The sequence below is a fragment of the Doryrhamphus excisus genome, linkage group LG10, assembly GCF_037039965.1.
Source record: "Doryrhamphus excisus strain RoL-2023G ecotype Guam linkage group LG10, RoL_Dexc_Guam_v1.1, whole genome shotgun sequence".
Taxonomy (NCBI): domain Eukaryota; kingdom Metazoa; phylum Chordata; class Actinopteri; order Syngnathiformes; family Syngnathidae; genus Doryrhamphus; species Doryrhamphus excisus.
In genome coordinates this window covers 20,779,431-20,792,371 of record NC_136366.1, presented here as the reverse complement: position 1 = coordinate 20,792,371, position 12,941 = coordinate 20,779,431, and the positions used below count along the sequence as shown (strand labels likewise).

General features: G+C 40.1%; 1 protein-coding gene across 3 annotated transcripts in view; it reads right to left on the bottom strand.

Moving 5' to 3' along the window:
- epha5 (EPH receptor A5) overlaps positions 1-11,467 on the bottom strand; it is a 68,958-nt gene extending 57,491 nt beyond the window's left edge. For all 3 annotated transcript variants that reach the window (XM_078794307.1, XM_078794306.1, XM_078794308.1), the window contains exons 1-2: positions 11,212-11,467; positions 3,109-3,173 (exon numbers count right to left, since the gene is read on the bottom strand). In XM_078794307.1, the coding sequence (XP_078650433.1) occupies positions 3,109-3,173; positions 11,212-11,302 (156 nt within the window). In that variant the 5' untranslated portion in view covers positions 11,303-11,467. The remainder of the gene's footprint in view (positions 1-3,108; positions 3,174-11,211) is intronic.
- Between the last annotated feature and the right edge of the window lie 1,474 nt (positions 11,468-12,941).

Genomic DNA, 12,941 nt, shown 5'->3' with positions numbered 1-12,941 from the left:
GTCCAGATAAGGGATGAAAATGGGCCTGGAATTCGCTGGAATGACAGCCCGGTAATGGAGCGCGATGAGGTGACATGGATGGAGCGGCCAGGAAACTAATCCTTATTGTGACATCCATCCCTTTTATGCTGCCCTCCTTCCAGATGTTTCTTTATTCTCTTCCAGCATGAAGATGCAGCAGATAAAAGCCTCTATGAAATGGCACGCGAGCAGCAGCTCAGCCAATCTACCATCACGACACAATATGGGAGACATAATGGAGGGGGGCACGCATGGTCCCGACGGGACAAAGAACAATTTAAAGTGTTCTTGCCAAGACTTGCTTCCCGCTCTGACCTAGCTTGCAAATATTTTGAGGTTACTTCCATCCATATCCACCTGATGTTCATTTACCTTTTTCTTGATAGGAGTTTTTAATGAAAGATTTCTGATAATTGCTTATTAAATGCATTGCAGTACTAGCTAAAACCTGCAGAGGCGCTGTTGATTCAGTCCAAACTAATTAATGGTTGAAGTAAGAAGACCATCGCCATCCATGCAGCGCCTCAATTTGCCGCTACATGTTTATAAACACATTATAACGGACTCTCTGTGAATGTGGCTTGTCATTACGCTTCTTAGCACACATCATTCGCAACTGGTCTACCAGAGAATAAGACAACGTAGCACAAGGGATCAGTGTTGCAAACTTAGCCAGTATTTTGAACCATCGAGAGTTTCCAAATGACAAATCAAGGAACATTTTCTCATCTTATTGGACACTTTTTGGAGACTATGATCCAGGGGTGTCCCAAGTGTGGCCCAGGGGGCCACAGGCCAGGCCCGTCTTAACATCTCTGTGTGGAGTTTGGATGTTCTCCCCGTGCATGCGTGGGTTTTTCCGGTTTCCTCCCACATTCCAAAAACATGCTAGGTTAAATGGCAACTCCAAATTGTCCATAGGTATGAATGTGAGTGTGAATGGTTGTTTGTTTTTTTGTGCCTTGTAATTGGCTGGCGACCAGTCCAGGGTATACCCCGCCTCTCCCTCGAAGACAGCTGGGATAGGCTCCAACACCCTCCGCGACCCTCGTGAGGATAAGCGGTAGAAAATGAATGAAAGCTCGTCTTAGCCGTAGATACACATTCTCACTCACGGAACACACTCGTTTCGCGACCTTGAAACAAATTCGCCGTTGCTATTGCATGGGTGACTACATCTTCCCTAATCACAAGCATTACAGTTTGTTGAAAATGTTGTAGCAATGTATAGAACAGTGAAAAGATGGAAACTGAAGCAAAGTTTCGTGAAATAAAATAATTTTAAAATTGTTGTTGTTTACTTCCTTAACGATGCCTTTCATGTGCTCCTTAAAGCACGCGGTGGGGAACACAGACAGGGGAAGAGGAAAAAAAAAAAAAAAAAAAAAGATAAGCAGATGGCAACCCATGGAAGAAGCCAATGTAAAAGATACCAGCGTGGATAGAGGAGGAGGACGAGGAGGAGAATGAAACAAACCATCTGGAATATGTGACAAAAAAAGCCTCCATAACATCTTATTTAGCCATACGCAATTGCGGTTGCCAAATGTGTGTGTGTGTTTGTGTGCTAATAGAGGATGCTGCAGATTGGACTACATTGTATAAACGGCTTCCACAATAAGAATTCTAATCGCTAACAACAGTAATTCCTGTTATTTATCCCCCGCCCCCACCCACACAAGTCACGAGACAATATGTTAAATGGAAAACAAACACAGCCTTGCACAAGTTACTATGTGATTTAGTTGAAGTTATAATGGACTCTTTTATTTCGCACCATGGAGTCTGAATGCGGTTATTTACGCAACTGCATAAAACCATGCAGAACAATGACGCTCAATTAATATGATTGTGGATATGGCTGCATTTGGGTTTTTTTAGCGCTATCTCCTCCATCTACATACAAAGCAGCCTGGGAGGAGCCGCGATTTGAATACAAAGAGCTGAGAAGTCACGGTGGTCAGCGTTACTGGTTCGATTCCTCTTCCAGGATTACATGGATCTTCGTCTTGTTGTAGATTTGGATTTTTCCCAATAAGAGAATTGAGTTACAGTAAAGTCTCGTTATATCGATATCGGTTAAAACGAATTACTACTTATTACGATACTATTTTCATTTCCCGGCAAATTTCTAGTCTTTTATGATATAATTAGCTCCGTTAGTACGATACCCGGTTATTATGATAATCCGGTTACTACGATGCCCTTTTCATCTCCCGCCAGCCAATTTGGTCTGCTTATATCGATACAAAAGCAGCTTAAATCAATCTTTGCTTAAGGATTTCAATACCAAAAAAGAACACGGCGAACGGCTGCTTCCAGTCAACTTTATTTTTCACACTTCCACCACCAGAGTGCAGCACACACAGCGGAAAACACCCGTCCCTCGCGCCTACCCCTCCTGATGGCAACACCTTCCCTATCGATAGTTCCGGGGTGAATTATGTCCCGGTAACCGGTAATCACTACAGCGTAAGTTTATTTTTATTTACTGTAGTACAAAATGTATTGTAGTACAAAAGCATGCTAGATACGCAATCCATGAACTCAAGGAGAAAATTACATGCCATATCAAAGATCCGCCCACTTTTAATGCAGTTCGGCGCAGGATCGGATATATGGATAGTCCGGTTATATCGGTATTTTTTGCGACTCCCGAGAATATCGATATAACGAGACTTTACTGTAATTGATTATTATGGCTGGTGTAAGCGATGCAGACTTTCTGGGAGTAGGTGTGGGACTGTGAACTAGTTTATCATCAGTAGAGGTGTTCTGGAATACATTTGACTTTTTTTTATATAATTTTTCATTGACTATTTTCCCAACTGTAGCAAGTCATTTTTTAATTAGCCCAACTCTTGGGAATACTTTACAAATGAAAAATCCAATTCCTGGCTTAAAAATTAAATAGTCCGTAGTGACTTTCAATCGTTTATTCATGAATTCAATCTAGCCTTAGGAATTCCTGGAAGCTGAAATGACCTTGAAAATTCCTGAAACAAAACTGCTTTATTGTAAGGTACAACTGTCAGTCATGATAGCTACCCCACCCTCCAAGGTTCCCCAGGTTTCATGAACACTCACCCCATTTTTTGGGTATGCCACCCATCCAAGGTCTCCAATCACAGAGCGGGAATCCAGCAAGTTAACTGGAAGACAAAAGTAAGAATCAGTCAGTAAAGGCATCATGCTGTTTCATGTTTGGGTAGTCATGGCGTCAATCATGTTACTGTAATGTGTAATGTAACAGGCACAATACTACTCAATATCTCTCATAATAGTAGTCACACAGACGACTATTGCAGCAGGCAAAGCCGAATCCATGACGTCACTTCCTGTCCATCCGTCACTCAGTTCCCCTTGCAAACACATTTATAGCAACACACACGAGGACGAGTCTGATTTACGTCTTGAATGTCTCCATTCATTCATTTTCTACCGCTTTTGTAACTTTTGAGTCATCTTTCACAGCACAGCACTAAATTCATAACACAGCAACTTAATACTCAAAATGTGTATACACAAATATACAAACATTTCCCAATATTCATTCATTTTCTACCACTTCTCCTCACGGGGGTCGCGGGAGGTGCTGGAGCCTATCACAGCTGTCTTCGGGTGAGAGGCGGGGTACACCCTGGACTGGTGGCCAGCCAATCACAGGGCACATATAGACAAACAACCATTCACACTCACATTCATACCTCGCCAATTAACCTAGCATGTTTTTGGAATGTGGGAGGAAACCGGAGTACCCGGAGAAAACCCACGGGGAGAACATGCAAACTCCACACAGAGATGGCCGAGGGTGGAATTGAACTCGGGTCTCCTCCTGTAAGGCCTGTGTGCTAACCACTCATCCACCCTGTAAGCCCGTCTTGAATGTCTTATTTTCTCTTATTCTCTACTACATTAGCTAACACCAGTGTAAAGATGACTATACTGTAGGGGTGTTACTTCCTGCCCAGAGGGCTCATTGAGGTTTTCTGTGTTTTTGGTGAACTATGAAAATATCCAATTCATGAGAAGGAATCCCACTTTGTGGAAGTCTGTGTCAGTGCTGATTTGAAGACTTTTGCAGAGGTAGATAAGATCGGTTTCATATGTCAGGATCGATCCACCCCCCCACCCTCTCAATAAATTTAGGAAAACGGTGATCGGTGAACGCTCACATTTCGGTTTTCATCAGAGATTTTGGATTTCGCTACTTTACCATTTATCCCAAGCCTGCATACACGTCTACAGGTGTAGTGTTTGTTTTCCAATGTCTCCCTCACGAGCTGACAAAATGCAAATCAGCACAGCAGGCATCAAATGGTGTTAGAAATGCCAAAGTGATTACAGCGAACATGACCATCAATTTACATAAATTAAAGCAGCAAGAGAAGACTCAGCTCAAACAGATCTATTGAAATCTTCCTCCATCAGCCTCTTCATTTAAGCTGTCAGGGCCAAGTAGCTGACTGCTGCACTCCTCCGAACACCCCTCCTCCTCCTCCTCTTCCTCCACCGCCGCCTGGACAAATCCATATTGCAGGTTCTGTCCCAGAGACGGCATCCATTTTTTGCCTATAAATAAAACCACTCACGAAAGCTTGCTCTTGTCTAAAGAGGATAACAATGGATCAGCAAAGGTTGTGAGCACACGTGGAAGAACTCCTTTACTTGATGTGGCCACCATGTCTTACTTAGTGGAGGAAAAGGGAAGACTTTGCATGGCTGCTTCTACCTTAGATAGCTTGGTTTTAGAATGATTTCATTCATAATTTACTATTAACAGTTGGTAACTTTGAACTAAACTTGTACACAATCAGGGTGTCCAAAGTACCCCCCCACACCCCCAAAAGTGCCGCATACAGAGAAATCTAAAGATTCTCATATTTGACTTTATTATCGTAACATAACTTTTACCCAACCTAGATGTCCTAAAATTGCAACTTTATTCAGGGTTTTGTTTATAATATTACTAATATCACAAATGATAAAAATATTTTTTTTGTTTTTATATGTTAGTGACTTTTTTTATTTTAGAGGATTTATTTTTATTTTTATTTAAAAAACAAATCTACTTTTTCATATTAATATCCTAAATTTAATCTCCAAATTTTGTTTTTTTCAGGGTTTGTTTGTAATATTACTAATATTGCAAATGATAAAAAAAATTTGTTTTTAATATGCAATTAGTGACTTTTTAATTTTTTATTATTTTTTTTATTTTTATACATAACTTTTACCCAACCTAAATGTCCTAAAATTGCAACTTCATTCAGGGTTTTGTTTATAATATTACTAATATCGCAAATGATAAAAATATTTTTTTGTGTTTGTGACTTTTTTTATTTTGGAGGATTTATTTTTATTTTTATTTTTTTAATCTACTACATGGTATTTTTTCATATTAATATCCTAAATTTAATCTCCAAATTTTGTTTTTTTCAGGGTTTTGTTTATAATATTCCTAATATGATGATAAAAATGATTTAAAAAAATTTTGTTTTTAATATGTTAGTGACTTTTTATTTTTATTTTAATTTCTAAAAAAAAATTCTACTTTATGCTATTTTTCGTATAAATGTAATCTCCAAATTTTTTGTTTTTTTCCATTTTTGTATGTTTACAATGTACTAAGGGCCAACAAAAAAAACATCTGCGGGCCGTAAATGGCCCTGGGGCCGCACTTTGGACACCTGTGACACCGTAACTGATGCTGTAAAAGTTGAAATGGGACTTTAATAAATACTGCATGTGTAGAAGTTGCCAGCTCGTGTAGCTGAGAGCGAGTACGTAAGTAAACCTCACTCCCTCCCTCACTACCTTAAGAGCAGCGCTGGTCGGCAGGTTGAAAAGGAGCGTGACGGACTCTTAATCAGTCATCATCATCAATTTCTTCAACATTGGCACATCTGTTAGTGTCTTTATTCATGCTTGATACAACGATAGTGCCAGCATGTCATGCAGTGGTTTGTACAGATAACTCTAGTGGTTCACGGCTCTGACTTGTGTGCAGCCAGCGTGTGAATGGAAGCGTGAATGCTTCCTTGTCTATACAGTATGCGGCCTGTCATTGACTGGGGACCGGTCTATGGTGCAGCCTGCCTTAAGGCTAAAGTCAGCTTGGGTCGGTTGGAGCCCCCAGTGACCTTTAACAGGGTAAGCTGTATGGAAAACGGATGGATGAATAAACATAAAGCATCAGTGTGGAATGGTGTTGATGAGGAGTAATGAGAGATGAATAAAGAGGAATTTAACCCTGTCCTGGAATATCAAAGCAACCCGGTCAGGGTTCACTCGGGACTTTATCTCATCCCTGATAACGTTGAACTTGTTCTGTGCAACTCAGTGATCTTGGTTTTGCCACCCATGTTGTTAAGTCTGCATGTAACTAGGGTACATGCAATCTCCTTTTCATAATGGCTTAACTGCTTTTGGTACTTTTGGTACATTCTCCCCCCTCACTGGAAAAACAACCTGCTCTCATGAGAATTTTGAAGGATGAAAACATTCCTAGAAGAAGTAAAAGTCAGGTTCGGGGACACTGACGACATTTCTTTGATCCACTACAGTGAAAATGAATGATCAATTCTTTTTAATTGGATGGATGGTGTATCATTCAGGGTGCCCAAAGTGCGACTGTTTTATGATTTGGTTTGTGTACGTTTTGGAATGGATTAATGATGCTAACCAAGCTTCCACTGTAGTACCGTATTCCTGCTGTGCACTCTACCGAGGAACATACCATTTATTGCAAGATAAAGAAAATAAAATGCCAAAACTCTCATCCTAGTCCTTGAAAAAGTCTTCGCCCAACGCGGAAACGGAGCCAGTCTGAGGCAAACATTGTTCTGTACCTGAGACTCTCCCTCTCCCAAACCCTCCACCATCAGCTAGTCTTACCGTCTCCACTGTTCTACGGAGAATAATAAAAGATGTCCCGAGGAGGCGATTAGACAACTAATTAGGCCATAAAGAAGAGATAAGTGATGCTGAACTAGATCATATGGGATACGTGTCTGCTTGCGGTCTCTGCCTCGCTCACCTCAAACCATCGAAGTCGTGACAATGATCTACACGCCGCGTTATCCAGACTCATCACCGCTCAACCACGGAGCGGGTGTCAAGTGCTGCACTCGCACTATTTGAAGGATACTTCAAGTATTTCACATACTTTGACGAGTAAGCAGATTTTCAGCTTCAGGAATCCTGTTGGAAAATTCCTTGACGATAACTAAAAGGCTGTTAAAGGCAGACAGGTGTGTCGCAATAACATCACCTCGCCGCGATCAGCTTCCTGTCGGCTTTCTTTACTGCGTGCGTTTTCATGGAGCTGGGATTTCTACAATTTAAAGCAAGGGGCTCCGATGTGCAGGTCGGGGGACGTTTGTGATATTATTATTGGCCAGCAGCACATTCTAAAGGCATAACAAGAAAACTAAGTAAAGAAAAAAAACGGAAAAATCTGCAGTAATTTTACAAGATAATGTTGTAATTTTATGAGCACAAATATTAAAGAAAGACAATATTTTTTAATTATAGTCTTGTAAAAAAAATTAAATAAAGTTGTAATTTTATGAGCACAAATATTAAAGAAAGACAATATTTTTTAATTATAGTCTTGTAAAAAAAATTAAATAAAGTTGTAATTTTATGAGCACAAATATTAAAGAAAGACAATATTTTTTAATTATAGTCTTGTAAAAAAAATTAAATAAAGCTGTAATTTTATGAGCACAAATATTAAAGAAAGACAATATTTTTTAATTATAGTCTTGTAAAAAAATTAAATAAAGCTGTAATTTTATGAGCACAAATATTAAAGAAAGACAATATTTTTTAATTATAGTCTTGTAAAAAAAATTAAATAAAGTTGTAATTTTACAAGAATAACATCAAAATAATATGTGAATAAAGTCACAATATCACAAGACAAAAACATAAAAAATGGCTCTAATTTTACAAGAATTAATTCAAAATATTACAATAAAAAAGTTGTCTTCTAACAAGAAAAAGTTTCAATTTTCCGAGAATAAAATTTGTAATATTGAGAGGAAAAAATTATGTCTAAATAAAAAAATAAATGTTACTATTATAAGTCATAGTATTATGGAAAAAAAAAGTTGAAAATATCAGAATAAAGTCAGAATATAATTAGGACAAAATGGGGGGAAAAACAGCTGTAATTTCATGAGAATTCAGTCAAAATATTACGTGAAAAATACAGAGAAAAATTGACGAGAATAAAAGAAAACTGAAGAAAAATAATGCCAGCATAGAGTTGAAATATTAAAAAGGGAAATATCATTTCCACAGATTATTTAGGAAGAGAGTTGAAATATTTGGAATATAAAACAACAACAGCAAGAAAAAACAAACATTGATACTAATATGCTGTGATGCAGTTACATAACTTCTTGGCCTATCTACAAATATCAAAGTGGCCCTTGAATCGTTAGTTTACGTTCTCCTGTGTTACACACACACACACACACACACACACACACTTTACTCAAGTCATTTAATATCATTTAGTCAAATGTAGCAAATGCACTCTCTTCATAGCACCACCATTAAGTGTGATGGTTTTGTTGCTTGCACAGCTAGTATACATCATCATTAGTCAGATAATATTATTATTAATAGGGCCTGGTGAACATCTCCAAAACAGATGTGGAGCATCTTCAATTTGGGAGAAATTCATCAATTCAAGTAAGAATGGACTCGCTCCAAAAGAGAGAATAAATCACGTTGGCATCACGCACAACTTTTTCACCAGTGGTGAACTTTCCTCATTCCTGCAGCAAGTCGTTAAATATTAAAAGACACATTAAGGTTGTTGGTATTCGCCATTTTCTCCTCCGATTAATCACAAGCCTCACCAACAAACAGTTAAAGAAAGCTGGATTGGTCTATAACATCTATTAGCGCCCAATCGGGTAGAAAAACTGAAAAAAGGAAGTACATGTTTGTAGCATTCTTGCTGCATTCAGGACTGCTGGGAAGTTGGAAACACCATCAAATAGTTCCAATTACTAGGAACTAAGTAGTATTAGTTCACCACTTATTAGTACAGCTGGTCCTCGTTTTAGGACCTTCTGTATTCCGATGTTCCTTGGTTACTAACATGTTCCTATTATCCTATTATCGGATAAAAAATTACATTTTGGTCTATAAATACGAGAACGCTTCAGAACGAGTAGGACTAAGGCAAGCAATAAGGCAGGCTCTTCTGGTGGCAGTGCGCCAAAGAAAAGGAAAGCAGTCACCATAGAAAGCTCAGAGACAGGAGAATAGTGGCCACACTTTTCATCTCAACCGTTCTATCCTTGAACATGTTCAAGGATCTGCTCCTACGAAAGCTACAGTGTTAACTAAGAAGTGCAGTCCCATTTTTGAGATATGTCGATTAGAAGACTAAAAGATTGTTGGAAACCTTAAAAAGTGAAGTGTTTATGGCCAGTAAAGGTTGCTTTATGCGGTTTAAGGCTTTGCTAATTTGCATAACCTTAAGGTTCAAGGTGAAGCTGCTGGTGGAGATGATAAAGCAGCTTGTTTTTAGCATTTTTATGATTGTATTTTATGACTTTTATGACCGTACTTGATGTCCTTCATGTGTTCTGTGTACACAGCAAGTGACGTAACAGTTAATTTAGCTCAGACTCAAGGCTGAATTATGCCCCCTTCCAAATCGTAGAGCGTGGAGCTGTAACTGGTGGTCTTTTCTTCGAAAAAAAAATTCAAATTTTCCCCTCTTGTGGAAGCACTATTTTTTTGTTTTATTGAGTTTTATTAAACATTGTGGTTGCTCTGTCGCAGAAAAAAAACAAATAAGACACATAAGACATAAATAAAAATAAACTGTCATGTGTTTCGCTGCAAAGGGAGCAGAGTGAGGGACGAACTGGAAGTTCGCAACCCACCCCATCCGGTCGATCAAGTCTGGTGCTTGTGTGTCTCACCTGGTTGAATACTACATATCATCATGTCTTTGAATGCGTCGTCTAAATACCTTATATAATAACTCCTTGTTAATTGGTGACCATGATGAGTGAATTTCCGCAGAGTAGGATTTCATTCATTCATTTTCTACCGCTCTTCCTCACGAGGGTCGCGGGGGTGCTGGAGCCTATCCCAGCTGTCTTCGGGCGAGAGGCAGGGTACGCCAGCCAATCACAGGGCACATACAGACAAGCAACCATTCACACTCACATTCATACCTATGGACAATTTGGAGTCGCCAATTAACCTAGCATGTTTTTGGAATGTGGGAGGAAACCGGAGTACCCAGAGAAAACCCACGCATGCACGGGGAGAACATGCAAACTCCACACAGAGATGGCCAAGGGTGGGAATTGAACCCTGGTCCTCCTAGCTGTGAGGTCTGTGCGCTAACCACTAGACCGCCGTGCCGCCAGAGTAGGATTTCTTATTTTAAAAGTAAAATTGTAAAAAAGAAAAACTTCTTTAAAGCCCTCCAGACATGAACTAACACCCCTATAGTCACTCGTACTACCCAATACGGTTGACATATTCAGAGAAAATGGCTACATCATACAAATCGCAACTGGGAATGCAATGAATCCAATGAAATACGTCCTAAAACAAAACAAAAACCACCAAGACGTAGCCAAAGAATAAGCAGGCTGATTAATGTTCTCTCTTTCCTGGGTTAATGCCAAATAATAGCTCCCAACAATAGCCCTCATCTTACGCCATTAAAATGCTGACAGCAGCGTGGGAACGCAATCTGAGCTGATGCTGCATAGGCATCCCTCATGTAGATGTTGCCTGATGTTGCCTGTGATATAGCCGACTACGGATCTGTCATGTTGGCTCAACTGAGCTGCCCTGCCGTCAAGTTTGATAAGAAAGCGACTGTGATCATTTATTATCTTGAAGTCCAAGATAAAAACACCTCCTGACTTGATTCATATACAGGAAAAGCATAAAAAAGGCAGATATTGGAAGGGTTGCTAAACTCAACAGGACTTCCAGGACTGCAGCCCCACGGTGCATGGTGTCATTCCACGTAAATCCATAAATGATGCTTATCTACGAGGTAAGGTGCATGTTCTGTGCAAAGGTCCTAAGTCACACCAAAGCCGCACAAACGACGTGCCAAACAAAGGGTGTCCATTGTCCACTCTTGACTGTGGCAAGTCGCAAAGCCAGGAAGTAGTGACATGTTCTTACCTTCGTTAGCGGGGATGCACCACGCCACACTCCAAACCCACGTCCACGCCACCACCAGCCCCGCGCCACAACTCCTCCAACGTTCCTTCATAGCGCATCCAAAAAAAACACACAAAAAGGAGCAAAACGGAAACAAATCTAGTGTATTAAATGTGAGTTTGTGCCTAAAAAGCGGCAGGTTCTCTGAGTGCTAGCGTCTTGAACGCATGGGCGGCGTGTGGCATCCGCTCAGCGGGGTTGGAGCTCATGTTCTGCGGCGGAGAGCTGGAGCGAAACTGTGCGCTCCCGAGGCGGGAGAGGCGGGCCGCGCGCCGGCGGGAGGGCGGAGTTAAGCTGCGGATACCTCCAATCACGGAGCCTCGGCAGGTAGAACCCACCACTGCGGGACCCACGTCCAAGCAAATGCTATGCCGTTCCTCCTCATTTAGTTCCAATTTACGTTATAATAACCGATCTCTCGCTGTGGTGGGCGATACTGCAAATGTTGGCAAAGATACTAATAAATTCAGACTGTGAAATCCATCATTTCGACTGAAAAATTTAAGATTATAGAATGATTTTGCTTATGATTTTCTGACATGCAGTATTCACAATGTAAGATTCTGGAGTGTAAACCAATTGAAAAACTAAAACATAAACCAAAACATACAACCAAGACAACAAAGGAGTGGCACCAGATGAAGAACAGTAATATTCTAGAGTGGCTCAACACTTTTGGATCGTAATCCAATTCAAAATCTAAAACATAAATCAAAACATACAACCAAGACAACAGAGTGGCACAAGATGAAGCACAGTTTGATGCTAGAGTGGCTCAACACTTCTGGACTGTAAACCGATTGAAGAACTAAAACATAGCCCAAAACATACAACCAAGACAACAAAGGAGTGGTTACAAAAGGAAGCACAGTAAGATTCTGGAGTGGGTCCTCTCTCTCTGGACGGTAATCCAATAGAAAATCTAAAACATAACCCAAAACATACAACCAAGACAACAAAGGAGTGGCACAAGATGAAGCACAGAGTGGCTCAACACTTCTGGATCGTAATCCAATTGAAAAACTAATACATAACCCAAAACATACAACCAAGACAACAAAGGAGTGGTACAAAAGCACCCGCATTAAGATTCTGGAGTGGGTCCTCTCTCTCTGGACCAGAATCCAATAGAAAATCTAAAACATAACCCAGAACATATAACTAAGACAACAAAGGAGTGGCACAAGAGGAAGCACAGTTTGATGCTAGAGTGGCTCAACACTTCTGGACTGTAAACCGATTGAAGAACTAAAACATAGCCCAAAACATACAACCAAGACAACAAAGGAGTGGTTACAAAAGGAAGCACAGTAAGATTCTGGAGTGGCTCCTCTCTTTCTGGACGGTAATCCAATAGAAAATCTAAAACATAACCCAAAACATACAACCAAGACAACAAAGGAGTGGTAAAAAAAAGCACCCGCATTAAGATTCTGGAGTGGGTCCTCTCTCTCTGGACGGTAATCCAATAGAAAATCTAAAACATAACCCAGAACATACAACTAAGACAACAAAGGAGTGGCACAAGAGGAAGCACAGTTTGATGCTAGAGTGGCTCAACACTTCTGGATCGTAATCCAATTGAAAATCTAAAACATAACAAAGAAGTCCCTCAAGAGGAAGGACATTCAGATTCTGGAGAGGCCCACTCACTCTCTGGATCGCAATTCAATTGAAAAACCAAAACACAA